The sequence below is a fragment of the Cricetulus griseus genome, chromosome 2, assembly GCF_003668045.3.
Source record: "Cricetulus griseus strain 17A/GY chromosome 2, alternate assembly CriGri-PICRH-1.0, whole genome shotgun sequence".
Lineage (NCBI taxonomy): Eukaryota > Metazoa > Chordata > Mammalia > Rodentia > Cricetidae > Cricetulus > Cricetulus griseus.
In genome coordinates this window covers 291,759,862-291,787,561 of record NC_048595.1, presented here as the reverse complement: position 1 = coordinate 291,787,561, position 27,700 = coordinate 291,759,862, and the positions used below count along the sequence as shown (strand labels likewise).

Here is a 27,700-nt window from a genome sequence, read left to right as displayed (position 1 = left end):
TCCATGTAATTGGAAGTTACATCTTTCACCATTGGTTTCCATAATCCCATATGAAATCAATATCTACATCTCATCACTACACACATGTATACATGTATACCTTATGAACTAAGTGTTCCATGAGTTTAAGTTTGGGTATATTTCATTCTGCATAGTACGTTTTTTTTGATAAACTTTCCCAACTGCCATGTCACGTACAGCTGTCTTCATATTGTATGAGGAGAAACAACATTTTAAAGTGTCTTACGTGTACAGCTGCTTTGACTAAATGTATGTCTTATGTCTGTGTACCACGTGTATGCCTGGTGCGTAAGAAGGCCAAAAGAGTTTGGAATCAGGTCCCCTGGAACTGGAAGTACAGATGGTTGTGAGCTACCATGTGACTGGCTGGGAATTGAACCAGGGTCCTCAGGATGCCTCCCATGTTGGAAGCTTAAAATGTTTCTATTTGCAAAATGGTCTGGAATCTGAACACTTACAGAGAATAGACTCATTCAAAAGACTATATAGAATTCAATTAAAGAAATATACTTGCTTTGATTTTTTCTAGAGAGACTTAAACTTTTTCAGATGGGATATATGCAATATAATCTTCTTTTATGATTTCTGAGAAAAAAAACAGTGTCAGGCAAAAATGGGAATTTGCCTTCTTTTTGCTGGATTACTTGGAATAAAGTATTTTTGTGAAATCCCAGTCATTGTAGTGTGTGTACGTGCATACACCCACCACATCTGCTGGCGTTCATGCTGGCTTGCTTGCCTATGCAGGTATGTGTGGAGCTTAGAGACTGATATATCTGTCAATAGCTTTTTCACCTTTCTTTTGTTTTTTGTTTGATCCAAGGTCTGCCATTGAACCCAGAGCTTGTCGTGGAGCTAGCTCCTCAGACTGGCTGGCTTTTTAGGCCCTAGTACTCACAGTGCAAATCCAAGCTTCAATATCCAGGTTCTGTATCGATTCCCGGGGATCCTCCTGCTCAAGCCCCATTTACCTATCAAGCTGCTCTCTGTGTGGATGATTCCTGTGTGTCCCTCTTAACCATGCTTCTGAGCTGCACATGTATGCTCCCTATACCATAGACGTAGACAACTGAGGTACGGCATATCAAAACCCAGACTGCTTTCTTTTCCCCCAGGACCTCTGGTATTTGCTGTCCTCTTTCGGCACCATTGGTCACTATTGCAGCTAGAGTCACCTTTGACATAGCCTCCTGCCCTGGCTGTCTGTAGTTTGTCAGTGCATCCTCACGTGAGGCTCAGACTGCATGAAAGAGACCTCTAATAAAGCCAGGGGTGTGTGGCTGTGTGCTGAGCACCGACCTCAGAAGCCACTGGTTTGCAGAATGTTACTAAGTAAACATTTACTGAATGACTAGCAGGGCCTTAGCCTGGAGAATGGCTTGCATCAGAGTGCTAGTGTTCCTGCTAATGTGGTTTGGTGTAAAATGTTTCCCACAGGCTCAACGGACACGGACACTCATTCCTCAGCTGGCGTTGTTTAGGGAGACTGTGCAAGTTGGGATCCTAGCTGTAGCACCTGGGTGTCTGGAGTCAGGCCGTGGGAGTTGCCCAACCTGCTCTGTTTGGCCTGTGACCTCAGTTTTGCTGCCTTCACAATGGGGGCCATGCCTGCTCTCAGGCCTGGTCGTGAGCGTGTACCTTGAAGCAGAAGCCAGAGTAGATCCCTTCCGTGAGGTGTTTCTGTGACACAGAAAAGTAACTTCTGTGCCCTTCTTAGCCTTGCAGTGTGTTGTCTGTTTATGTATAGTGTGTTTTTAATTCTGATTCATCCTAAGGCATGATATATGCCTGCCTGATAGCCAGGCCTCAATACTATTTATAAACCAAACATTGAGTCAAAGGGGTGTGAATAGTACCATGCTTTTGTAAGTCAATTCTAGAAAGTAACATTTCTAGATGACTTTATGATCAGACATTTTAAGAAAGTGTTTTTTCTTTCCCTCTCTTCCTTTCTCCCTCTTTCCTTCTCTATTTCCCATCTGTCCCCTCCGCCCCTCCCCCCCCCAGTTTTTGGGGGGATTTCGAGACAGGGTTTCTCTGTGTAGCTTTGGAGCCTATCCTGGCACTCGCTCTGGAGACCAGGCTGGCCTCGAACTCACAGAGATCTGCCTGTCTCTGCCTCCCGAGTGCTGGGATTAAAGGCATGCACCACCAACGCCCCTCCCCCCCATTTTGAGCCCGGGTCTTATACTAGAACCTACACTGGCCTAATGTAACTTCCAGTGGCCTCAAACTTCTCAGTACTATTCAGTCTTCCCACGTAGGTGCAGGGGTTGCAGGCATGTGCCACAGTGGGCAGAAAAGGATGTGTTTCCCAATTTTTCTGGGAAAAAAAAATGATTTCAGCTCATTCTGAGATTTGCAGAAACTTTGATTTATTTGTTTCAGATCTGTCAGTCATGTGTTTTCAAGCATTTTTAACATGTGAAAGGGGTTGTTCCTGGGAATGCTCAATGAGAGGGTGTGGGCCTTTCACTTTTAGAGCTCCTTGGAACTTTAAAGGAATGAAAGTGGAGGTGTGGAGATGGGGCTTTTCTGTCTTTTATCTGTGTACACATGGTTGTGACAGGTGTGTTTCCGTGCTCCTCATCTGTGTATCCATGTGTGTTGGTGGGTGGGTGTGTCTGTGGAGGTCAGATGTCTTCATCTGTGTTTACATGCATGTTGGTAGGTGTGTTTCCATGGGCTCCTCTTCTGTGTGTACATGTGTGTTGGTAGGTGGATTTCTGTAGAGGTTAGGCTCCTCATCTGCTGTCTTCTATGATTGAACTCCAGTTGACTTTTCAATATTAGTTTCTCCCTCAACTTGCAGCTCACTGCTGATGGGATAGACTGGTGCCCAGCAAGGCCCTGGCATTCTCCTGCCTCACTACTTGTTGCTGGGATAACAGGGCTATGCCCCTACAACTGTGACTTCTGGGAACCCCAGCTCAGTTGCTTATGCGCATGTGGCAAGTACTTTGTCCACTGAGCCATCACTGCAGCCCCGGTTGGACTTCTTAAGTAATAACTTGATCCAGGTAGTAAATGCCCATAAGAAAGGATGCTGTTACTCAACTCTTCTTTCTAAATTTAATGTTCCAACCATGCATGGCCATTTTTTTTTTAATTTTTGAGTCCATCTGCATATTTTTATGATGTTCTTTTTTGGAGGGCATTTCCCTAACCCTTCTTTCTCCATTTTTTTCCTATTCTTTTTTTCCCCACTCTACATTTAATTACACCCATTTTTTCTTCTTTTCTCTGTGAAATATTTTAATATGCTCTTGAAACATGGCACAAAACTGTACAATTTGTTTCTTTTCTTTTTAAAAATGATTTGTTTATTATACATACATGCATGCCAGAAGAGGGTATGAGATCTCATTATAGATGGTTGTGAGCCACATGTGGTTGCTGGGAATTGAACTCAGGACCTCTGGAAGAGTGCTCTTAACCTCTGAGCCATCTCTCCAGCCCCCACAATCTGTTTCTGTAGGAGGAGTTACCTAACACTTTTTTAAAAGAGCCTTTATCAAGTGCTGCACTGAGAACTCGGGAGACAATCAATGATGGATGGGGAAGTTCTTGCCACATTTAACATCAAAGTCCCTCTTGGCAGCAGACACCCTTGTCCACAAGTCAGCGGCCTATGTGGTGGTTGAAGCATAACGTGTGTTCGAGAGTGTCCCATCACGTTGCATTTCGGATCATCGGCCTGTGTTTGGGGCATCACTTCCAGGCACTTGAACATGGCTGCATTTGATTTTGACATCACTGTGACTGTCATTATCACCATACATGTTATGTCAATCTGGAATCGACTGGACTATAGTTGATTGTGCCTTTAGTCCAAACTATTTTCAGTTTGGTAACCATTTGAGCCAAGTTACGTTTAGCCAGTAAGAGCCATGTCTATCCCTGCTAGCCTGGGACTTCTCTCAGTGGTTCTGTCTCTATTGCTTGGTGCCCACCTACTCTTACTGTCTGGCTACTTCATCCAGGCTTACCCATCTGCCTTTGGGTTTGTGTCCTTAGCACACATTCACTGTCCTTCCAGCTGGCTGTCACCGTAGCCCTTTTTTTCCCACTCCCTGAGTGGTACTGCCAGAAATTCTCACATGGACTGGCTTTTGCTCGGGCTAATATAATAGTTAGGTGATTTCTGTGTTTGAGATATCTCAAGCAGTCATGGCTGTATTTCTGTTAGATGCTAGCAGATAGCTCGATATGGGTTTCCTGAAAGATGAGACTGCTTTAAAACAGCAGTGTGAGTTGTTGTAGCAGAAAGGCACGTCCCAGTTTCTTGATAGAAATGTAAATATTCTTTCTGTAGAGGATGGGCGCTCTTCAAGGAGCTGGCAATCAGTTGCATAGCACATGTTCAGATCTCCACATCTGTTTCACTAGTGGAGCGTGATGGACACAATGAGGTTTGGAGTGGCCTCTTCTGGGGAAGGAGGCCTGCATTTGAATGTGTGTCTGGGGACCAGGAGTCCTTCGTCTACCGCCAGGTTACTGTAAATTTGGTCTGAGAAGTAGGGGTGTAAGTTTTCCTCACTCTAGACCTCCTGTGGGTAAAATATTTCAGGCTTAATCTTACTCTAAGGACTTTTCTCAGAAACACAGAAACTCTCCTCGTTTTTTATCTTAAACCATAAGGAACAAATTTGTCATTAGCAAAGTTAGCAAAGTGACTTTGATCACTTATCTCAGGGGTGGTCTTGGGGTGGAGGTCATGTGGGAGGGGTCTTTGATAAATCCAGATAAGGAAACTGGAAGCAATGTCTTTAAAGCTGTGTGGCCCCGAGGACTGCTGATGCAGAAAGAGTGAGAGGTCCCAATGCCAACAGCACCTCATGGTGGGGGCGTATGATGGGGTCAGCACAGGAGCCCAGGTAAAGCCCCTGGTGGAAGGATGTGCCTGTTTGGAACCAGAACATTTACATGGTGTGAATTTGTGAGAGACAGGCTTAAGCATTATAGGACCTTCGTCCCAGCTCTGCTTTCTGCTGTCCTCCTTTGTTAGAGAGACAGCATCATTTATGGCTCCGTTTCCTCTATAACCTCGGGGCTGTTTTGCTCTTTTTCTGTGCAAGACTTTGCCTTTTAAAATAACGACAAAAGAAATGAGTTTAGAGCCTGTTACTCCATCCCTGTATTTGACAAGTATTGAGAAGGAACCATGACACAACCCTTACACCCATAACCCTTTATCTAGGCACGGCTGGCAGTACATTAAGGACACTTTAAGAAAACCGGTATGGTGACAGTGGAGCGAGGTGATCTTGGATGGTCACGGTATGAAGTTACTACTTTTCCAGACAGCTTCACGTGGTCATTGGAGCTTTGTGCAGAAACCAAAAGGAAATGCATGTAGGGGAGAAAGACTCCTCAAAGCTGAGGCAGCAGTAATTGGGACAGGAGCAGTGGGGCTGCTGAGGAGACTCCCTTACCCAGCGCTTGCTGAGGGTGTAGATTCCAGGCTGCCTCTGGGAGCCTATGGAGCTGGGCAGCTTCCAGCAGGCACTGCTGTGCCTCCACTTTCCCAGTCCTCCGCTATCTCACAAGAGTTACTCACGGATTCCTTCGCTCAGGATGATGATCTGAGCGCCGTGGCTTCTAGAACGACCCCTGAACTTGGAGTCACTAGCATGACTCACAGGACTCAGCATATGGTTGTGCTCAAGACAAGTTGACTTGAGTGCACGGGTCATTTCTCACAGCTACCCTTGTAATCTCTGAGAGTCTACTCAAGCCAGAGTGCAGAGGAGAGATGCGTGTCACCAAGGTCCAGGGGACAGCTGGCTCATGCTGCCAGGAGCCTTTCCTCTTGAAGTCACCTGGGGCACACTCATCACTAACTTGTGATATGTGCTGTGAACTGCCAGGGGGGCATTTTGGAGACTCAATACTTAGGCTTTTTACTGGGGCATTGGCCATAATATATCATGTAGATATTCTCTGCCTACACACTCACAAATCTCAGACTTTTAGAAGGAAGGCCGGTGACACAGGCCGTGCTATCACCCAGCGACCTGGCCTTTATTTATCTGTGGACTGTATATGCCCTTGGACCTTCATCCACACGTGCAAGCCAAGGTCGTTTACCTTGTGAGCATCCATTCTTGGAGGGGATATTCACAACTCTTCAACATGCCTGCTATGTGGAGACTGAGCCAGACTAGTGACCTGTTACCATACCTGCAGAGATTTTAGCCTCATCTGAAAAAGCTATGTGTTGAGTGGGCGATCACTCAACACACAGGAGATTTCATGTGAAGCAGGAACAGGGTGCAGTGTGAGTGTGACACCCCGGGGTAGTCAGTGCTGAGGGCACGGTCAGGGAGGGGTCTCTGGTCAAGTTGCTTCTGGTCTGAATGCCTCACTTAGGCAGATGAAGGTTGAGGAGGGTCAGGCAGATAGCAGTGTGAGCATGAATGAGTGCAGTAAAGGCTCAGTATACTGGAGCAGAAGGGAAAGGGAACCACAGGGAAGCAGGGCTGTTTTACTGACCACTCCTTCTTACCCCCAGATTAGACCAGGGTGAGTCTTGAAAGGTAGAGACTTCCTGGTTAACCCTTCCCTCCCACCCCCTTACGGAAGGTTTTCTCAGTTTGTAATCTGGGTCAAGTGTGACTCCAGATCAAGAGTTAGCGCTGGCCAGGGGCAATCTTGAAAACTAGTGGTCTCAGAGGGAAGAAAGCACAAAGAGGGGAGGGGGGAGGGTGGGAGGGAGAGAGGACACAGTTGGGCTTCATGAGATGGCCTGTTGGGCTATGTCTTTGTTCTGACCCTGGCTATTGTTTCTTGGCCAAGAGAACATTCGTCTAAGAACTCCTCTGTCCTTCCTTATTTTGCACTCGGGACTGTGACTTGCGTGGAGTGTTTGCTGTATACCAGACACATAGTTCTCAGAGGCCTAACAGAGCCAGTGAATGGATGTACCCCAGTGTTAGCACATGGAACATGCTCCTGCATGCCAGCTGCACCAGAAGCGATCTCATGTTAACAGCAAATGCTGCCTAGCCATCTTACCATTGATGTGGGGAAAGCCGTTCAAGTAGCAGGAGTATGGATGCCGGGAAAGGAAGGACCCAGGAAGGGAAAGGTGAATGAGATTGAAGTTTGGAATTCTCAGAGCAGATGCAACTGATTTTTATGTTTGACAAATTTTATGTTAAGGTGCTAAGAGTTACTCATTTATATCTCAATCTATGTTAAGGAAAAATATTTGGCACGCCTTCTGACACTAATTAGGATTTTTGCAAAGATTTGTGTGTATGCACTCAGCTCTTGTGTCCTTACGCAACAGGGGTTCTCAGGCTGTGAGAAGTCCCCCAGCAGCAAAGCAGCCCTGTAAGAATGAGCTGCCTGCCTAGGGAGGATGCTGCAGCTTTGGTTTGCATCCCAAGACATCTATCTGAAGATTGCTAGACTGTTAATTCTTCTCTTAGTCATTGGACTTAAACATGGAGAAACTAAAACCAAATCTGAGACCCCAAACCACACCGCCTTGAGACTAGGTAGGGTGACAGCCAACACCTGACTGCTCTCCATGTGGAACATCTGTACCATTAGTTACAGGGCATGCATCTCATGTCTCCACCTTCAGGGACCGAGCTTGTGTGGTTCAATACCTAAGAGTGGGAAGTAGTCTTGGTAAACTTGCCTCACATGTGGGCAATGCTTTAGGAAGGGGAGGGTGGTTTATGTCATGTTCTGTTCACACCCAGATGGAACACAGAGGGAGTTACAACACTGGGACAGTTACGATATTTCAGAGAAAGGGTTAACAGCTAGGGTCGGGACCTGTATAGCCTGTGAACCTAATTTGTGACGAGAGAATCTTGGTTGTGGGGGAAGAGCTGAGTGATGGGAGTGTGTGGGTCTGTAGTACAGTGTCATGGATCCAAAGTATGACAGGAGCAGAAGGGCAGGCTGGTCACCAACCATGTGTGTCTGTGCCTGAGTTTGTCGTACAGGCACAGCATGGAGTGAGGAAAGCAGTGCTTTCCCTAGAAAGTAAACATTGAGCTTCGGGTCCAAAGTTACATCAACACAGTTCCGAAGCATCTTCCGTTGGTCAAACTCAAGCACAGCTCACTCACCCTTAGCACATGCAGATTTCTTTATTTGCAAGACGAATTATCATGAAGAAACACATGCAGTTGTGTCTGACTTGAATCTAAATGTGCATCTCGTCTCGCCGATGTTCCAGCAGGCCTGTTTGTAACCTAGGCCTGAATGTGTCCTAAAGGACAAACCTCCTGTTCCCTATGCTCACAGTTATCACCCACCATTGATAATAAAGAGCAAGTGGACTGTACACGGCATGAGACTCACCGCAGGGACTAACATCCTTCTTACATTTCTGTTGTAGTCTACCTTCCTCTCCCAACTTCTGATCTGTAAACAGTGGCATGTGTCCCCATTTTATTCACTGAGCCATAAGGTTGTCTGGGTTCTGAGAGTTGTGCCATAATATCACAGAATAATTTGTTGACCCCATGATGAGATCTACTGTGTTTCATCCAGCCAGCTGCCCTCCTTTCTTCCTGGATTCAGACACTTACTAATCTTTTTCCTATTTGCCCTAGTTGACAACAACTTGAATAACTTCTTCTTCTTCTTCTTCTTCTTCTTCTTCTTCTTCTTCTTCTTCTTCTTCTTCTTCTTCTTCTTCTTCTTCTTCTTCTTCTTCTTCTTCTTCTTCTCTTCTCCTCTCTCCTCCTCCTCCTCCTCCTCCTCCTCCTCCTCCTCCTCTTCTTCTTCTTCTTCTTCTTCTTTTTCTTCTTCTTTTCTCCTCCTCCTCCTCCTCCTCTTCCTTCTTCTTCCATCATTTTCAATGTTGTACAGCTGCAATTATTTACTGTATGGCCCCAGAGCTTATCTCCCTGTCAAGACTCATCTAACATTTAGTTACGTACATAGTTTATCTGTGTCTTCACTGACTAGAAGGCAGCTTGGATGCTTCCACAATTAGCAGATTATGGAAGAAAGCTATTCACAAAATGTTCACCTGCAGATCTTTATATGGACATGGGTTTCCATGTGAGTGGGACTAATGTTGAGTGTAATGAGGGATAATTTTATTGTGTCATACAGAACAACTTATTTAAAAAATGTGATAATAAGCTAACAACCCATTTTCCAAAACAGCATAAGGCTTGGATACTGACCAGCGGAGAACAAGGATTGATGTTCTGCCTCCACACCAACAGTTAGTGCTCTGGGGGTTCTGGACTTTAGCCATCATAATAACTATGTGGTTGAGTCTTGTTTTCATGTTACCTTCAGTGCACTAATGACCAATTAGTACCTTTTCTGTGTTTATCTGTGATATTCACATCTTCTTTGTTCAGGGTGTTTGTTCAGCATTGGATCTATTTTTAAAGGCTGGCTATCTGTTTGCTTATGGCTGACTTTTAAGAGTATATTTTGGATCAGGTCCTTTATGTAATATACAATCTGCAAACAGGACATGGCTATAATGCGTTGAAATAACAAGGAGCCCAAGTTACAACGGTCTGTGCAGCCCAGCTTTCTAGGACCTGAGAGGTAAAATCTCTTCAGAAAAAAAGTGGGAGGGTCATTCCTTTTGTCTCACAGGATGCTCCTTCTTGGGGTCATAGAGGAGTATTCAAAGACCAGAGACTGAAAACGCATGGAGAGTTCCTGGTTCCCACTGTGGGCATCCTGGTAGGTGGGGACAGGAACACAGAAGTCATGGGCATCTGGAAACTTATCGTGAAGACCGTGAAGTGTGAAAGGGAGTGTTAGGCGTCAACTTTTGTGGACGTAAGAAAAAGGAGTATTATCTTTATATCAGCTATCTCCCACAAGGTCCCCATGCAGCCACCTTCATTCCAGTGCCCGATTCTTTCTCTAGGGATGTGCCTTGCCATACCAGGTGGGCACTCTAGTCCAAGGAACCTTTTGTCTTTATGGCATCCTGCAGGAACTTTCAAATTGGGTTCTCTTTTAGATGTTTCCCTTTGCCCTGTGCAGTTAAGATGGGTCTCCTTCCCTTCTCTCCTGTGCTGTGTGTATGGGATGCGTTGCAGTCGACTGTTTAGTGACTAATTTCATTCGAAGATGCTTTCCACTGTAAGATCCCCATTCCACTATAAGATCCTCACAGCTGTGAGTGCTCAGCAGGATTAATTAACAAGTGTGGATTCTTGGCCTACTCTCTGCAGGGACAAAGTTAGGCTTAGTTTCCTTCGTTTTTAAGTCAAAGTCAACTCTGTCCTGGTAATGCCATCTAACCATCCCTGCTGACAGCCATTCATGAAATCTCAGTGAATGTGGGGCATCGAGAGAGCAATTTTCACACCCAACTAGTGTTTGGGATTATTTTAATCTAAAAAGATGCACCTTTATATTCCTGACATGAAAATATATCAAATGACTTTGTCTCATCTATAGCCAACAGTTTCCACTGGACAGAAACTTCATTGACTAGTGTTGGAGACATGACAAGAGCGTTCTGAACTGACATTGGTTAGACACTGGCTGCAGTGCCTGTGGAAAGGGAGGAATTTGAGTTGACAGCAGTAACAATGAGCAGCGACAAACACATTCATCGGTCACTTTGGCACCCACCCATGGTACATTGCTAGGTTTGATTGGTGATAACTGTTGACCTCTCTGTAAGTGCTTTATGCAGCCTAACATACAATAGAAAGGCTCATTCCGCTTCAAGGACCATGCCAGAACTGACAGTTGGGGAACTACTGCTTGATGTGACTTGCCATCCACCACTTCAAGCTGCCAAGTTCTGACTTTACGTTCCTTAGTTTTACTCTTTTATTGTGGTCCTAACATAAAATGCTGTCTTAGCATTTGAACACAAGCCGTTAAGATTTAATGACATCTCATAGAGTCATAGCCTATTGCCCATGTGCTTCCAAAGCTTTGCCCTGTTGTCAAGTAGTGACCAACTTCCCATTAGCCCACACTGCCCGTTCTAGCTCTCTGCAGCAGAGAGGAGTCACCAACTCCTAGCACAATGTGTCTGTGCACTATGTATTTCCTGTTGGAGGATGCCGCATGGGTGAATTTTATTCTCTGTGATTCCTTTGCAGGTTTGACGGATGAGAAAGTGAAGGCCTACCTCTCTCTCCACCCCCAGGTCTTAGATGAGTTTGTTTCTGAAAGTGTTAGCGCAGAGACTGTAGAAAAATGGTTGAAGAGAAAGAACAACAAAGTTGAAGGTAAGATGCCGCTCACTCTCTCACCAAGTGTGTGTGCAGAGATTTCAGACCAAACTTTCCTAGCTTGTAGTGGGACATGTTTTAGAAGATGAAACATGTTTAATTCTAGCATTCAGGAGGCAGAGGCAGGCTGATCTTTGTAAGTATGAGGCCAGCCTGGTCTACAGATCCAGTTCCAGGACAGACAGGGCTATGCAGAGAAACCCTGTCTTGAAAAACTGAAAAAGAAAGGAAGAAAGACAGAAAGAAAGAAAACAAAACATGAAATAGAAGTGTGCATTTTATTTTTGTTACTTTTCTTAAGATAACATCATCAGAAAGAGGAACTATATAAGTATGAGAGAAACATCCTTAATTTTTTTTAAAGACCTGACAAATAATTGCTGAGAATTTATTTGGTGCTTATTGTATTAGTCAGCTTGCAGTCACTGCAGTGCGATATCTGAGGCCATGAGCTAAAAGATGAAATGACTGATTTGTTTCCAGTTCAAGTTCTAATAGCCCCATAGTTTTTGGCCTCTGGCAAGGACAGCGGATGGCAGTGGTAGGGACATGTGTCCCAGTGAAGAGCTCACATCACCAGATGTGGAACCTCCAGTAGTGCAATGGGATGGCCCTTTTTGATACAATGCAGATAGGTGAGAAAGACTTGAGCTGTTTTAAATCTCAGAGTCTTCGATGGGCTGCCTATGCTGTGGTAGATAACTCCCCCCAGTGGTCATACAGGTAACCCTGCGTAAGCTCAGTGGGTTGCACACCGAAGACAGGCATGCTGGGAATAGGACTTCAATGGAAGAAGGCTGAGAAGGACTAAAATTTGTTATGTGGATGCTTCAAATTGTGAAGGAATAAAAAATAGAAATAAAATATCTGGATTCATGGGCTTTCAGGCACATTGTATTTAAAATTTATGCAAACTACCATTTTTCGGGGAGGGATCCTTTTTTTTTTTCTTATTCTCAGATTTGTATTCATTTTTTAAATTAATTAGTTACTTTTGCAGGTCGAATAATAGAAAACAGAGCTTTACGTACGCTGGGCAAGTACTCTACCACCAAGCTACATCCCCAGGCCTTAAAAGTGCATTTATTTTAAACACAGGTTGCTTAAGAAACACTTCTATTTATGAAAATAGAAGCATAGACTCAAATAGTGTGAGAGGTCGAATACATTTCCCCTTAAGCTGAGCTTTCTTTGAACATCGAAGCATAATTTTCCTTTGTTTCTAAGTGAATATATTTGACTACCTGACCAAATTTGCAAATTTGGCCTCTCATTTTTTTTTTTTAATGCATGTTGTTCTCACAGGCACAGTTAATTCTACTTTTGTGTTAACACCAAAATAGTAGTTCCGGGGTGGTTTTCTTAGTGTGGTAAGCATTCTAACTTCTGTCTAATATACAGGAGTGAATATTTTAAAGATGGAGTAGAAATATAAGTAATTTCTGTGCTCCAAGTAAGTCTGTATAGTTTCTGAACGTATTGTAATGAAAACAAATATTTGCAAAAGAGAGCTTTCTCACTGAGATATGAAGCTATTTTAAAAGCAACTGTAGTGATTTGTCCAGTGTCTGTGAGTATGAGTGCATGTGAGCGTGTGTTTTTGAGAGGAAGAAAGGTAGAAACAAATTGGAGATCAGTGCTTTCCTCTCAGGACAGTCCTGTCATGGACACGTAAGAGCAAAGCTTAGCCACCATGTTCCATCGTGTAAATCAGAGACTGGAAAACAGTTTGAGGTGGTTGACACACTGAGAAGGGTGGCTGAGCTTTGAGGGACATCCTGCCTGGCTAATGATGCCTGCTTGTGGGCAGGGAAGACAGCTCATCCCTGCTCAAGTAGCTGCCACAAGGCACCAGGATTTGAGTCCAGATCTCCTGCATCCACATAAGAACCTGGCATTGTGGTGTCCACCAGCAACCCCAGTGGTAGGGTGTGTGTGACTGTAGGACAACTGGATCTCTAAAGTTCACTGACCAGCCTGCCTTACAAATCAGGGAATGTCACATTAGGGAGAGACCCTGCCTCAAAAAAATCTAAGGAGGCAGAATGACTGAGGAAATACCCAATGCCAAACTCTTGTCTCTACATGAATGCACGCATGCACACATGTGTGCATGCACGTGCGCGTGCGCGTGCACACACTCACTCACACACACACACACACACACACACACACACACAAAGACTTATATTTCAATTTACTATGCAATAAGGGATAATGTAATACAAAAACACGATTCTTATGGAACATGTCTTAGAGATTCTGTTGCTATGATAAAACACCGTGACCATAAACAACTTGGGAAGAAGAGAATTTATTTCGGCTTACAACCCTTAGGATACACTTTGGTGCTGAGCGAAGTCAGGCAGGAACTCAAGCAAGGCAGGGACCTGGAAGCTGCAGCTGATGCAGAGGCCATGGAGGGCTGCTGCTCCTGGTTTGCTCCCTGTAGCTTGTTCATTCATTGTTCTTGTAGCAGTCAGGATCACCAGGCCAGGAGTGACACTGCTCACCATCAGCCACTAATCAAGAATCAAGTACTACAGTTTTGCTGACAGCCAGATCTTCTGGAGGAATTTTCTCAATTGAGAGTCCCTCTCCCCAGATGACTCTAGCTTGTATCAAATTGACATAAAACTTGCCAGCACAGAACGTGAAATTAAGTTTAGTTCTTACAAATGAAAATTTCTATCAACTTTAGTGTTGTTACATAAGCTAACCCTAAACATTTTTAGGCGGGTCTGAGAGAAAGCTAAGTGGTTAATAGCCAGTACTGCTCGTGCAGAGCCAAATTTGGTTTCCAGCACCCACATGGGTCGCTCTAAACCTCCTGCTCCAGCTCCAGGGTGGGGATTCAAAATCACTGGCCTCTTAGGACACCTGCAGTCTTGTGCACATACCATAGAAAGGCATACACACACATGCAGTATCAGTTACTTTTCTGTTGCTGTAAAGAAATGCCACGAACAAAAGCAGTGTATAGAGGGAAGTGTTTCTCAGGCTTTTGTTTCCAGAGGCACAGAAGGCATGGCTTGGAGGCAGAAGCAGGAAGCGGGCTGGTCATTGGCTTGGGGGTTCTTGTCAGCTTGTGATCACTTTCCACACTGGTGCTGGGCAAATCTTTCCCAAACTCATTTGAAAAGCTTCCCAAAGGAATGAATTGCCCCAGAAATGTTGGTTATCATCTATACCAACTATGTTGTTCTCTCTCTCTCTCTCTCTCTCTCTCTCTCTCTCTCTCTCTGTGTGTGTGTGTGTGTGTTTATGTGTGTGTGTGTGTGTGTGTGTGTGTGTGTGTGTATGTGTGTGTGTAATATTTGCATTGACTTTACACTTAGTTTGGAAATCGACAACTAGACTTTTGAATTAGAAGGGCCAACTTGTACATATTTTCAGTCCCTCAAGGCAACTTGTAGGAAATGGTGTGTTGAGCTCTGCTGAGGTCTCCAGGGCGTGGTTCAAAAGGTCACCAGCCAAACCAGTAGGAGAAAATTGAGATTCATGGTTTTCTTTTTGGAGGTCTGACAGCCTAGTCTGTCTCTACAGTCGGTTTGTAGTCAGGGTAATCTGACAGGAGAAAGGAGGGAAAGGGGCTCCAGAATGGGGGTGACCCCTTGACCTCTCAGATTAGAGCTTGAGCAGTGTTCTGTTTAAAGTACAATTATATTGCTTTCTCACCATTTCCACTTCAAATGTATAACATTTATATGCAGCTAATAGGCAGTGTGATTATGTCTGTATGTGTGTATTCAAATATGTCTGTAATGTATGTATGCATTTATGTGTATATGCATGTGTGTGTATGTCTGCTGAGTGTACATATATATGTGTGTGTGTGTTATGTGTTGCACATGTGTTCACTAGAAGTCAGTAAACCTCTAGTATTGCTCCTCAGGAGTCATCCACCTTGGGTTCTGAGACAGGGTCTCATCCTGTCTTCTCTCCCCAGCACCAGGATTACAGTTGTGAGCAGCCAAGAAGCTTTCTACATGGGTGCTAGGGTCACACACAGGCTCCCACACTTGAGGAGGTGATACTTTACTCACTGAGCTCACTGTTGTCTCTCCAGCACTGAAAATTGTTTCCTGAAGTTGACCTTGAACCTAAGTTCCCAATGATCCATTTTAAAGTGATGTTTAGAGCCAGGGTTTGCCTTTATTTCCTTTATAAGTGATTTTACTCATGTGGGAAGAATCAGGAGTTCCTCAAAATAGAGGGTGACCTCCAGGAGTTCACACCACTGTCACCAAACATCTTCTTATGCATCTGGAAAGAAACGAAATCTTGGAAAGAATTACATTTCATATTTAATCCTCCTAAACATTATATCTTCATGTTCACCCCTATGTGAACCACATATGACAGTCCCACTGGTGCCCTTTGGGACTCAGAGATGACTATAGCAGTTAGCATCTGCACAACCGTGTCCCACACAGCACAGGCATGAGGCTATGAGGCGGCCCAGTCCTCTGCATTCCTTGCAAGAGTCTCCAAAGATAGGACCTGAACCCACACTGTTCTCTTGTGGGCAAGAACCAAAACTTACCTTGACTGTCAACAGTGTCTGATCTTTGGCTACCAGTTTGGGCAGTGTTAGAAAGGCTGGTGAACTGGCACACAGCATGACCACATTTGGTGTACTGGATACTTTGATGATATTTAAGGTATTAATAAAACCTGAAATTCCAATGTAATATTAGTCTCTGAGGCAAATTTGCTTAGTACCAAAGAAGGTGTTGCGTTGGCTTAAATAATTTATAAGTTGTTGGGAGAGTGCTGTCCTTTATGGCCTGTGGTTTTGTGTGTGGCATGTTCTAGAACAGACACTGCCACTACTTTTGACATTTAATAATTAATAATGAAAGTGTTATTGCTGTCAGTAATCTTAAATTTTAAAATTTTACTTTTTTATACAAAAGTGTAGTTATCACATTTTTTCTCTTTTATTTAATTCTGGAGGTGGGATTTATTACTATCCAAATGAAATTCTTATACATTCCACACTTAGATTAAAGACTTTAAAATCGTGCCACCCCAACCTACTATTTGATAGCCTGGGCTTCAGATTTAACCGAATTTAAGCTGGTTAATATCTAACAGATGACTCCTATGCAAGTGTGCAGTGTAACAGCGGCTTAAACTAATGAGGCAACGAGTTCCCTTGCCAGAACACACAGCCTTTCGAGGTTGTCGTTTGTAGACAACCAAGAACAACCAAGAACGATGTACACACCACGAATAAACAAACATGACATGCCTGAAATGGTTTTAATGAAACATAATTTTGGACACTTTTTCTTTTTCTTGGAATTAAAATGATTTTTAGTCCATTACAGTTATTTTATCTCAGCAATTGAAATTACATTACCAACATGAAACTTTCAAATCACGTGTTCGTTTGCTTTGGGCAAATGGAAGTCATGTGTTGAAGGCTGTGATGTGGGTTATAAATAACCACCAGTCTACCAACTGGAAGCTGGAGAGGAGACAGCACCAATAGTAATGGATACATTATATCAGTTCTGTTAATCCTGTGTGTCGATGATGTGTCTGTAAGTGCGTGGTTTGGGAGTGAGGTGGCTTATGATACTGAACCAGCCCTCAGGTTGAGGTTGTAATAACATGAAAACCTGAGTCTCAGCATCACAATATTGTGGGCGCCTAGGAAACTTGTTCAAGTGTACTCCTTTGCTATGGGCCAGACTAACTTCTGAAGCTGTGTCTGTAGCATCTTTGAGGCTGGTGGTGGCTCTTAGCCATGCCTTATAAGCCATTAGGCTTTCTAAGCAAAGGTCTCATTTCTGAGTGATTCAAAGGAATTAAAACTTCAAAAAGTATCAGGTCTTGGCAAATACTTGTTTTCATTGAGGTTTCTTTATACAATCTGTATTTTCTAGTTGTGCATCTAGAAAAAGATGCTGTTAAATGTTAGTTAATGTAATTCTTTTTAGCATTTAAGGTTTTGTTCCGCCTGTGTCAGATTTTTAAACATGAAAAATAGAGGTCCATTGTTTTCAACCCTACCTCTTAAAACCTTTCTGAACATCAGAGACTAAGATGACTTCAGGCTGTGCAACTCTTTGTAGAAATGTCCACTTGAAAGGCTAGTGTCTTCACTAGGTTTCCTATTGCTGCAATACGACATCATGACCAAAAGTATAAAGGGTTTCTTTCTTTCTTTCTTTTTTTGAGTTATATGAATATAAATTGTTTTTTCTCTCCATTTTATTTAAATTAGAAACAAGATTATTTTACATGTCAATCCTAGTTCCCTCTGCCTTCCCTCCTACCCTGCCCTTCCCCCCCCAACTAACACCCCTCCTATCCCATACAAAGGATTTATTTCATATGAGGCATGTCAGGGCAGGATCAGAGCAGGGACCTGAAGAAGCAGAAGCCATGGCAAGACTGCTGCTTACTGGCTGACTCCTTACTGCTTGCTCAGCAGGCTTCCTTAGACTATCCAGGACCTCCTGTCTAGGAAGACTCTACTCACAGTCAGCTGAGCCTTCCCCACATCAACCGTTAATAAAGGAAAAAAAAAAAGTGCCATAGGTTTGTTCACTGGTCAATCTGATGGGAACATTTTTTCAGTTATGATTCTCTCTTCCCAAATAACTCTAACTTGTGTCAAGTTGACAAAAGTGCTATGATAGCTAGCTGTACCTGGAATGTGACTAGCGTGGCATGCTTTCCTGGCTAACCATTGAGTTACCAGTTCATAGATTCTTATTGATTACCTGTTGTGAGTGTACGTGGTGGTTTGAGTGAAAATGACCCCCATAGGCTCACAAGGAGTGTCACTACTAGGAGGTGTGGCCTAGGAGGTATGGCCTTGTTGGAGTAGGTGTGGCTTTGTTGGAGGAAATGTGTCACTAGGGGGAGGCCTGAAGTCTTAAATGCTCAAACCAGGTCTAGTGTGACATTCACTTCCTGCTGCCTACCAATACAGATGTAGAACTCTCAGCTCCATATCCAGCATCATGTCTGCCTGCACACTGCCATGCTTCCTGCCATGTTGATATCATTCTCTCAAAGCTCATTTGTTGCAGAGAAGTCAGCTAACAAGTGCATGAAACAGAGTAAGATTATTTTAGTGTTGTTAATTGTGTACATTAGAAAAATCTAGAGTAATGTCTAGCACAGAAGTGTTTAATGGCATTTTTCAATCTGGTGTTTGCCATCAGCCAGTTAAATCTGGCTTCACTGTTAAGTACTGCTGTCTGCCTGGTGTGCCTGGCTCTTTGCAATGCCACCAGAAATTTGTACTTCACGGTGGTAGATGTATGACCCTGTCAGAGCACAGCAACCAAGGCACAGAATCAGGCATCACTTGGTGGTGAAGGCCGCGCTGGGAAGTGAGATGAGCTGTTGAGGCAGGGGATGGGGGGTGAGGGGGCTTAGTGTCATCAGTGAATTCCTGGAGGAGGGAAATGTCACCCCCGGAGTTGGTCAGACCCTCCTCTGTGGCCATCTCACTCAGACTTATTGTCTCAGTGCCTGGTGGCTTAGTTTATACAAGCTCTACAGGACTTCTTGTGTTTGCTGGGTTTGAGGGCCAGCAATAGGCACTGGGGCACCTGACATGAGGGGAGGAGCTCTGAGAATGGTGATGGGAGCAGGACTTGGGGCTTGATTTCTGAGAGGACAAGGGAGAGGATTCAGGAGGCAGCAGTGTGTCAGGGAGCGGTGGCCAGTACATCAGTTCAGCTGGGAGTGTGGCTGTGGTGAAATAATATGCTTGTGTGGCCCCTCCTCCTTGTTCACTCTGGAGTGACAGCTTTAATATGCTGTCCTCTGAGGTTCCCCAGCAGGAAAACAGGTTTTGTTTGTTTGTCTGTTTTTAGGGTTGTTCCCCCTCCCCTGCTGTATTTGAAGCTGGTGTGGAGGTGGGGGTGGGGGACACAGGGTGGCAAACATTTTGTATTTGTTCTCCCATTCTGTATTACCCCGCTTTTCAGTGTTCTTTGCTTGATTTCCTTCCCTTCCTTTTGTTGTTTTGATACCGGCCATCCCTACTCCCAAAGCTGTGGAATTCAGTTTTAGGAAGGGCAGAAAAGAAAGGGCAATGTGTACCCAGTGCCTCCTTCGAGATGAGCTCTTATCTAGAGAAGGGAGGATCCCTAAGAAGATAGAATTTGGTCCTGAGAAGGTCCTGTGAAGACAGCTGAGTGGGAGGGAGTCATGAGAAAACTTCAAAGCAGATGTAGTCCTTTCGGAGCATCATGGGAGGAAGCAGACACTCCCTGGTCAGGCTGGACCTTGTAAGAGGTTTTAAGCACTTCTAAGAACAATGCAAAATACCTTGAAATTTAGATAAGAGCCTTCCAATACCCTTGAAGATTGGCAGTGTGAGTTTTTGGAGTGAACTGTTGTGGTAGGCTGTATCTTCCCTGTCAGGAACAGGTCAATCAGGTTTTCAGTGTCCAGGTCACCTGTCCCTTCCCCAGAGTGGCCCACAGGTTTGCTTCACAGCTGCAGTGGCTGTGGAAGCTGAGGACTTGGGCTGGCCTCAAAGCGGTGGCTCAACTTTTGAAACTGAAGCAAGACTCCATGTATTTGCATCACTGCCCAGAGATGTCACAGGGTGACACTTGGCCACAGGCTGTTACAAGGCCAGGATGACTTCAGTGTTTTCAAGCAGATTCAGTGGGTATTCCTTTTGGCTTAAGCACACTTTAAAAACCTAAATATAAAACACAAAAAAATACCTGGTGCCAAGGGTCTACACTCACCTCCGAGGAAGAGCATCAGAGCTGAGCAGAGGGCAGCAGAGCTGGCTGGCCTCAAACTTCCAAAGCAGCCAAACATGACAAAGATTACATGTGTTACTGACACTAAGAAATAATAACTGACAAAGGACAGCTGTTGTTCAGGATAACTGAGAGGTTAATTTTAGGCTAAACATTTTATATCAAACATAGTCAAAGGCACTTGTTGCTTGAATGAGCCTGGCCCCCGATAGGCTCGTATATTTGCATGCTTAGTCCCCAGATGATAAATTGTTTGGGAAGGGTTAGAATGTGTGGCCTTAGGTAGGTTACCCTCGCCATTCAAAGTATGACCATTAGGACCATCATAGTTTTTCTGAGTGACCTGAAAATGGTAGAGGTGAAACCTGGGAGCTGTTCTGAGGCCCCAGCAGCTCTTCTGTTGTTGCCACCCTTTCATCTGCTGTGAGAGTTAGTCAATACCAACCGGTCGACCCTGAAATCACATCTGTATAAGTGAGACAAAATGGACTCCATGGGTCGTGCTTGTATATGTATGTATGTGTCAACACACATAGGTAATGGTAGCATTTAAAGAAGTCACAGTGAATTTGAGAGGGAATGAGGAGGGCATGGGATGTGTTAGAGGGAGAAGAGGGGAGGGAGGAAATGATGCAATTATATTTTAATTTCAAAAATTGCAAATAAGCACGGTTAGGCATGTGGAAGCTGCCTGGGGTCTCCCTTGCATTCTCCCACAGGTGGTCATCTCAGGTGCCGAGAGTTGTTTAATATCAGCATAAATACTGCTGTACATATGGCCTTATGAGTGTGTGCTGGGAATCTAAGGCTCCTAGATCTGGAACACTAAAAGCAGAAGTGCCAGGAGTGCTGGGGTCAGAAGTGTCTGCTTGTCTTTGGGAAGAATGTGACTCAGAAGCCAAGGACAAGGTGGGGGGGAGTGCACAGGGAGCCTCTCAAGGGTCCTTTGAAGGACAGAATGGAGGGAGGAGTGGGCCCTGATGGGAGGGCCTTGCGGGGAGAGGCTTCTCCTATGCTGGTGGGGAGTGTAGCATGGGGTGAGGAGAATCGCTGGTGTGACAGGGAAGGCAGGTTGCTGGAGTGTGCCACTGTTAAGTAAGAGAGCAGGAGGCAGAACCAAGTGGAGGGGGTGGGCACAGGGATGATGGGATGGAGTGGGCAAAGGGAGGAGGAGATGAGGTTTCTGACTGTTGTAAATGCTGCAGCAGTGAGCGAGGCTGTGCAAGTCTCTGTGCTGACTCTGTCCTCTGAGTCCACCCTCAAGAGTGAACAGCTCAGTCACATGGTAGCTCAGGTTGTTGTTTGTAGACCTCCCCTCCTCCCATGCTGAATTCTGGTAGCAGAAGCAGTGTACACTCCCACCAACAGTAGATAAGATTTTCCCTTTCTCTGAAGCCTCATTAGCACTAGTTACTGTCTGTTGCCTTGATGGCAGCTATTCTGCCTGGGGTAAGACAGAATCCCCAAACAGTCTTGGTATGCCTTTCTCTGACTTTTTAAGTATTTATTGAACATTTGTGTCTCCTCTACTGAGACTATCTATTCCATTTATTAGTCCTTTTACTGTTTGGCATGTGTGTGTGTACAAGTTGGTGTATGTAGCAGGCATGTGTGCATATATGTGGTGGCATAAGTTGACATTGGGTACCCTCTATTGAACTCACCCTTATGTATTGGGACAAGGTCTGTCACTGAGTATGAGCTCACTGATTTGGCTCCAGTGGCCAGCTGTTGTGCTCCCAAGATATACCTACTCATCTTTGGCCTCCCTGCCCCCAGCTGCCCTGACTGGCTTTTTCAGGGTTGCTGGGGACCCAAACTCAGGTCTCCATGTTTACACAATAAGCACATGGCCCACTTTTTACAGTTCTTTGTGTCTCCTAAAGACCAACCCCATCTGTTGGGTAGTTGTGGATTATTTTTTTCTACTCTGCAGGCTGCCTCTTCACTCTGCTAGTTGTCTCTTTTGCTGGGCAGAGCATCTTAGCTTCATGTAATCCCACTTGTCATTTGTGGGGTTGTTCCCTGTTCTCCTGGGACCTTCCAATAAATCCAGAGCAAGCATGTGACAGAAGCCACAGACAGAGTACTTCAGTATCTGCCAGCAAGTTTGGATTTCTGTTATCTGTTGCCACAAGTGTGGGTCCATTACTGTAATCGCATCTCACATCAAGGAACCATTGAAAGTGATCACAAAACACAAACATCCACACATTTATAAAGACATAAAATATTTAAAGGGAGTATTTACGGTGAAAGGGACACTACTCAGTACTAGGAGACCCCAAGGGGATTCTTTGCTTCCATGCCCGGTTCTTGCTGAGGCTTTTAAAGATCATTATGATGGAGTTGGATGGAGAGATGGTTTCTCCTTTCTGAAAAACAAAATACTTTCGTTTTTAGTGAGGGAGGGCATGGTTGCCCTGCCTCTGTTTGTTCCTTGCTCATCTATGTCAGTTGCCTGCATGACTCCCGAGGACAGGGCTGAGTGTCCAGCTCAGTACCTGGATGCTGCCCAGGTGTGTTTTTAAGGACCTTTTCTGCCTAAAGACCTGGGTGCTCTGGTCTGAAAACTCTTTATGATAATTTGATTCTCATGAATGATTTGAAGCCTGTTATCCAAGTCAGTTCCTTCTTTTCCACTGTCCCTTACCCAGCCATTCAAAGGGAGCTTGGCCCTTCGACTATGTGAAATACACACCAGCAGGTCAGTTGTGAGGGCTGCTGGAAGCCACGAGGACAGTATTCCAAACTGAGGCACTAAACTGGAATTCCTCTGGTCTACCGGCAATAGTAACAGTATGAAGGGGGCAAGTGCCTTCTCCATTATTTATTTATCTTTGGAGGAATAATTTTGTTCTCAGCAACAACTCTCACTGATAGGATGGTGTCTCTCTGGATGTTTTTTGGCTTCCCAAGTATAGCACATTCTCAGGGAGCACCGCTGGGCGCTGCAGACGGGGGTTTGACATTGCTCCATTGAGGGCCTGCCCAGCATGGAGTGGCATTAAACACCTGGCTTGTACACGCTGAACTCTCTGGGACAGGGGAGTTCAATGAATGAAGCTGCCAAGTATGGGAAGAGGGGGAGTGGGTTTCTTGGTAACCCACAATACAACATTCCCCGTGTGTTCATTTAGCCTGATGTTCATTTAGCACAGGTTATAAGTGCTAAGTCAGATGAAGAGGACAGGGAGGTGGAGGTGAAAATCCAGAAATCATCTACAGGCAAAGTGTTTTTTTTTTTTTTTCTCTCCAAATACTTCACATTGCCCATCGAGCTGAAGATAGTTGGTTCTGTAGATATACGCAGGCAGTGTATCTTTTGCGTACACTAGTTTGGGAAGTAATGTACCAGGTCTTGAACTTGGCTAGTACTTGAATAGGAGTGTTAAGCCAGGTCAATGAGAAAAGCAGGAACACGTCTGTTTGCAATGTCGGACTCTGAAACTGTTCTCTGTAGTATGGAGATGAGCTACAGTGATGGAGGGAGCTACAGTCCGGGACCATGCTTGATTTGACTCTGTGCTATTGTGACACCCAGTGTCACGGCACACTGTTACTCTCCATTGGATGCCCATAAAGATGATTGTGTTTGATAATTAATTAGTTAAATTTGAAACATGGTTTTACTGCACAGCATAGGCTGGCCTCAAACTTAATCCTCTTGCCCCAGCCTCCTTGGCACACACCATCATACCAGCCTGTTTGCTTTTTAATCCATGCTTACTGAATTTATTACACTAATCCAAGCCTTTATAGTTTTAGGATCCACTAATAAACCTATAATGATTTAATAGTTCCATTTTCAGAGAGGTTTAGGAAAAGACAAAATGGGAGGTGACGAGTAAGTGAAAAATCCCATGATGCACAGCCTGGGCTGTCACACAGAGAAACTGTCTTGAAAGGAAAGGGGTTAAAAAGTACCTTTGACCTGGTACATTCTTCATTCTTGGAGGAGTATCACGCAGCACCTGAGCCCTTCAACAGCCATCGCCCACGTCTGGTGAGCATATCCTTGCAGAGCAGGACAACCAGTGTTGAAATCTAGTTGTTCATTTTGAAAGACACAGTGTGCTGTGGGACTAGACTTGCTATCTAGTAGCAGAAATGGCTTTCAGGACACACTGGGAGCCAGGACGGGTTGATGGGGACACTGAAAAGGAGGCTGACACCTGTCTGAGTGTTGGGCTATTGTTGACTGTGTCTTCTGCACACACACACACACACACACACACACACACAGGGCCCAGTCAGTTTCTGGTACAGGTTCACCATACCTGCAGGCAGACTTAGAAGGCTGAAAATGATGCAGGACCCAAAATGAAGACGCTTGCAAAGGTGTTGCTTTTCACAGAGAAAGGAGACAACAGTGAAACAGCATGCCTGATGGGTCTAGAGCAGTGGGCAGAGTGCTTCAGTGTCTGAAAAGCCACCCTCCACCCTGTCTGTGTCTTACACCCTGGAGGTTCAGCATCTCTTGTCCAAAGCCAGCACTAAAGGCAGGTCCCTGGGGGCCTCACTGAGACTGGCTGACAACCATCACTGTCACTTTGGCAGTGGCTGCCAAGGATCCAGTGTGTGCTGCTTGCCCGGCCAGGGCACTGCCATTGCAGGGCACTTGCATGCCTGCTGGAATCTCACACACCTCAGAGCTCACACACCAAGGGATCTGTGGTCCATTTCTGGGGGTTGCATCTTTCTCCTCCTCCTGCAGCTGTGTAGCACGGCAGTGTCTGTAGAGTTGACTGTGCCTTTGTGACTGTAGTTCCCTTTTAGAATCTATAAAAAGGTAATCTGCACAAACGGTTGCTGTGGTTTTTAATCTCTCCCCCCGCCCCAATTTTTCCTCTCAATTCATTATGTTTAACCTTTATAAGACTCTCAGACTTCCTAGGAGGAGGTTTGTCAGAAGTGTGTCAGGAGTGAATGCCTATGCTGTTTTTCAGTGCACCTTCCAGATGCTAACTGTTTCTCTCCTTGTTTCTCCATCCCCAGATGAATCGGCTCCTAAGGAAGTCAGCAGGGTGAGTAACTGAATGTACTTTCTACAGTGCTGCCCCAGGACTGCAAACACAGAGTTCCTTCCTCTAAATTTCCATGTTATCTTAGCCTCAAGGTGAGAAAAGTGTGGCAGAAACTCTGCACCCTCTCCAGGGTGTCCCTAGGGGAGGCAGTGAAGAGAGAGGCTCCACCCAGAAGCCCCAGGGCTGAACACCCAGACTAGACACACTCACGCCTACACATCCAGAGTTGTGCCACGGGCAGGGCTGTTAGAGCCAAGAGACAGCAGGTAGAGGCTGGATTTACAGATCCTACCGGGGAACCAGGAAAGGCAGCATTTGACCAGCATCCTCACTAGAGGCCACCTAAGCCGTGACCTGCAGAGGCCACCTTCAAGCTCTCTGTTCTGCAGGACACCACAGCCCACCACTGAACCGGCTCCCTCTTGTACTTTACCGGTGAAGATCTCTGGATCTCAGTTGGGTCATCTTGCTTGTGGAGGGACCAAGGTTGATGTCTGTGGTGAAAGCATGACAGTGCTCAGAGACATCCAGTGCTGTTGCCATCTGGTATAATACAGTTAAGGGGTCTAGCCATCACAATAAGCTGGGCAGGTGGACTGGGGACAGCTCAAATGGTGAAGCAAGTACCTCTGGTACACCCCAGCACCCATCTTAACAGGCAGGGGTGGCAGTGCACATCCTTAACCCTAGGGTCAGGGGCATCCGAGGGGTCCAGGATTATCCATATGCTTACTACCAGCCATGTTCCTGTCTTTTCTGATGCATGATTGACACTTAGAAGTTCTGAGCTGGGCATCGGTGGCTGAGGCCTTTAATTCCAGCATTTGGGAGGCAGAAACTGGCAGGTCTCTGTGAGTTTGAGGCCAACTTGGTCTACAGAGGGAGTTCCAAAACAGCCAGGGCTACATAGTGAGACCCTGTCTCGAAAAGACAAAAATGGACAAACAAATCAACAAAAGATGAAAAAGAAAAGAAAGAAGGAAGCTCTGACCAGAACAGGGAGAGATGTGATCAATATGAAAAGCTATCTCATCTCTCAGTTAGATGTGCCACTTTGTGGGCACGTCTGGGGCTCCTAAGTGCAGAACCCTACAGTTATGTGTTGTTGTACTCTCAGAAATGGAATTGTGACAGGAATGGAGTCCATTTTGAAGTTTTCTTCCATAATGTTAATCCTGCCCCCCCCTCCGCCCCCCAGTATTTATAAAAGGCTGCTGTTAGCTCTTGGAATGCATGGTATTCATTAGAATATTGGTATAAATGCTTTGGATTTACTAAGCCAACCTGATGTGGGGAGTTTCACACTTAACTGAAACCCCTCTGTTTGGGGTGTTCTCACTGGTGTTTCTTGGCACATCAGCCCCTTGTGTTTGTTGTCTTAACTCTGCTGATCCTCAACATTCTCTAAGACCTCCAGGGCCACTGTGTGCCCTGCTAACTGTGAGTTCTGTAGTGACTACCTACTTTTGCTCACCTCGGGCCATCACATTTAAGATTGTATCTGTGTTTCCACCCCTACAGTTAGCCCATTGATAATCACTCACTGGATTTGAGTTCTCCTGAGAAAACAAATGCTTCCCTAATATTCATTTTCTGTAGGTCCTTCCCCACACAAAAGTTAGCTTTTGTCCCATGTCCCATTGTGTCCCATGTCCCCTCACATAGTGAGGACAGACCTTCCTTCACAAACCATTTTAAATGTAGTTGTGGAGCTTGTGGGGGAGCCCATTGTTTCCTTCCTTCCTTCCTTCTTTCTTTCTTTTTTTCTTTCTTTCTTTCTGATGGTACTTGTGAATGGCTGGCTAGTTTCCCCATACCTCTTATCTTTTCATGTCTGTGTCTCACAGACTTTCCTGACAGATGAGAGGGTGAGTGACATCACCTTCAGAGTTAAGTGATCCGGGGCCTTGAGGGGACAGGACTTAGCATAGTCCCTGGAAGTGTGACTGCCAGGTTTTTCCTAGGTGGACGGACAGATTGCTTTGCCAGGTGTTCTGAGGGAATGTTAATGGTCACTGTCAACCCAGTCCTGGAGCCACACCAGGCTCTCTCTGTGTTAAATTGGGATCCCGTGTGTCATTACTCTCCCCAGGATATTGTTATTTACTTTATGAGCCATCCTTTTGGGAAGAGGATTTTAAGTAAGCCCCAGGTGGTCATTTTCAGCTTGGCTTTGTTGGTCTTGAAACTTTGGCAAGGTTGCCTTTAGACTTACAAATACAGCAGCCACAGTTACCCGGATTCCCCACAGCTTCAGTTTTCTCCTTGACTCAATTTGTGTGTGTTTGTGTGTGTGTGTGTGTGTGTGTGTGTGTGTGTGTGTGTGTGTGTGTGTGTGTGTGTGTGTGTGTGTGTGATTTAGTTAAGAAAGAGAAGGCCATTCAATGACAGCTCTAAAGTAATTGCTTTTCACGGGGTAGCCAGCTTTTCTTCCCTCCTCTGCATAAATGAAATACTCATAACATCATGGGACTTTCTGAGTGACCTGATTTTGATAGGCACTTTGTGCTGTGTGCCCATCCTCAGCTCTGTTCTGGCAAGTGGTGTGGCATGCAGGGAGGGGACAGACTATAGCTGGCACTGTTCATCCCAGAGGGCTTAGAACAGAGCAGGTTCAGTCCCCAGGCACAGGAGGGGATGGTAGCAGGGAGGGAGAATCAGGAAGGTGACAATCCAGGTGCAGCCTTTGTGCCTGGTG

General features: G+C 45.1%; 1 protein-coding gene across 4 annotated transcripts in view; it reads left to right on the top strand.

Moving 5' to 3' along the window:
- Pde10a (phosphodiesterase 10A) overlaps window positions 1-27,700 on the top strand; it is a 179,877-nt gene that overhangs the window by 87,745 nt on the left and 64,432 nt on the right. For all 4 annotated transcript variants that reach the window (XM_027401113.2, XM_027401116.2, XM_027401114.2 and 1 more), the window contains exons 2-3: window positions 11,091-11,219; window positions 24,974-25,002. In XM_027401113.2, the coding sequence (XP_027256914.1) occupies window positions 11,091-11,219; window positions 24,974-25,002 (158 nt within the window). The remainder of the gene's footprint in view (window positions 1-11,090; window positions 11,220-24,973; window positions 25,003-27,700) is intronic.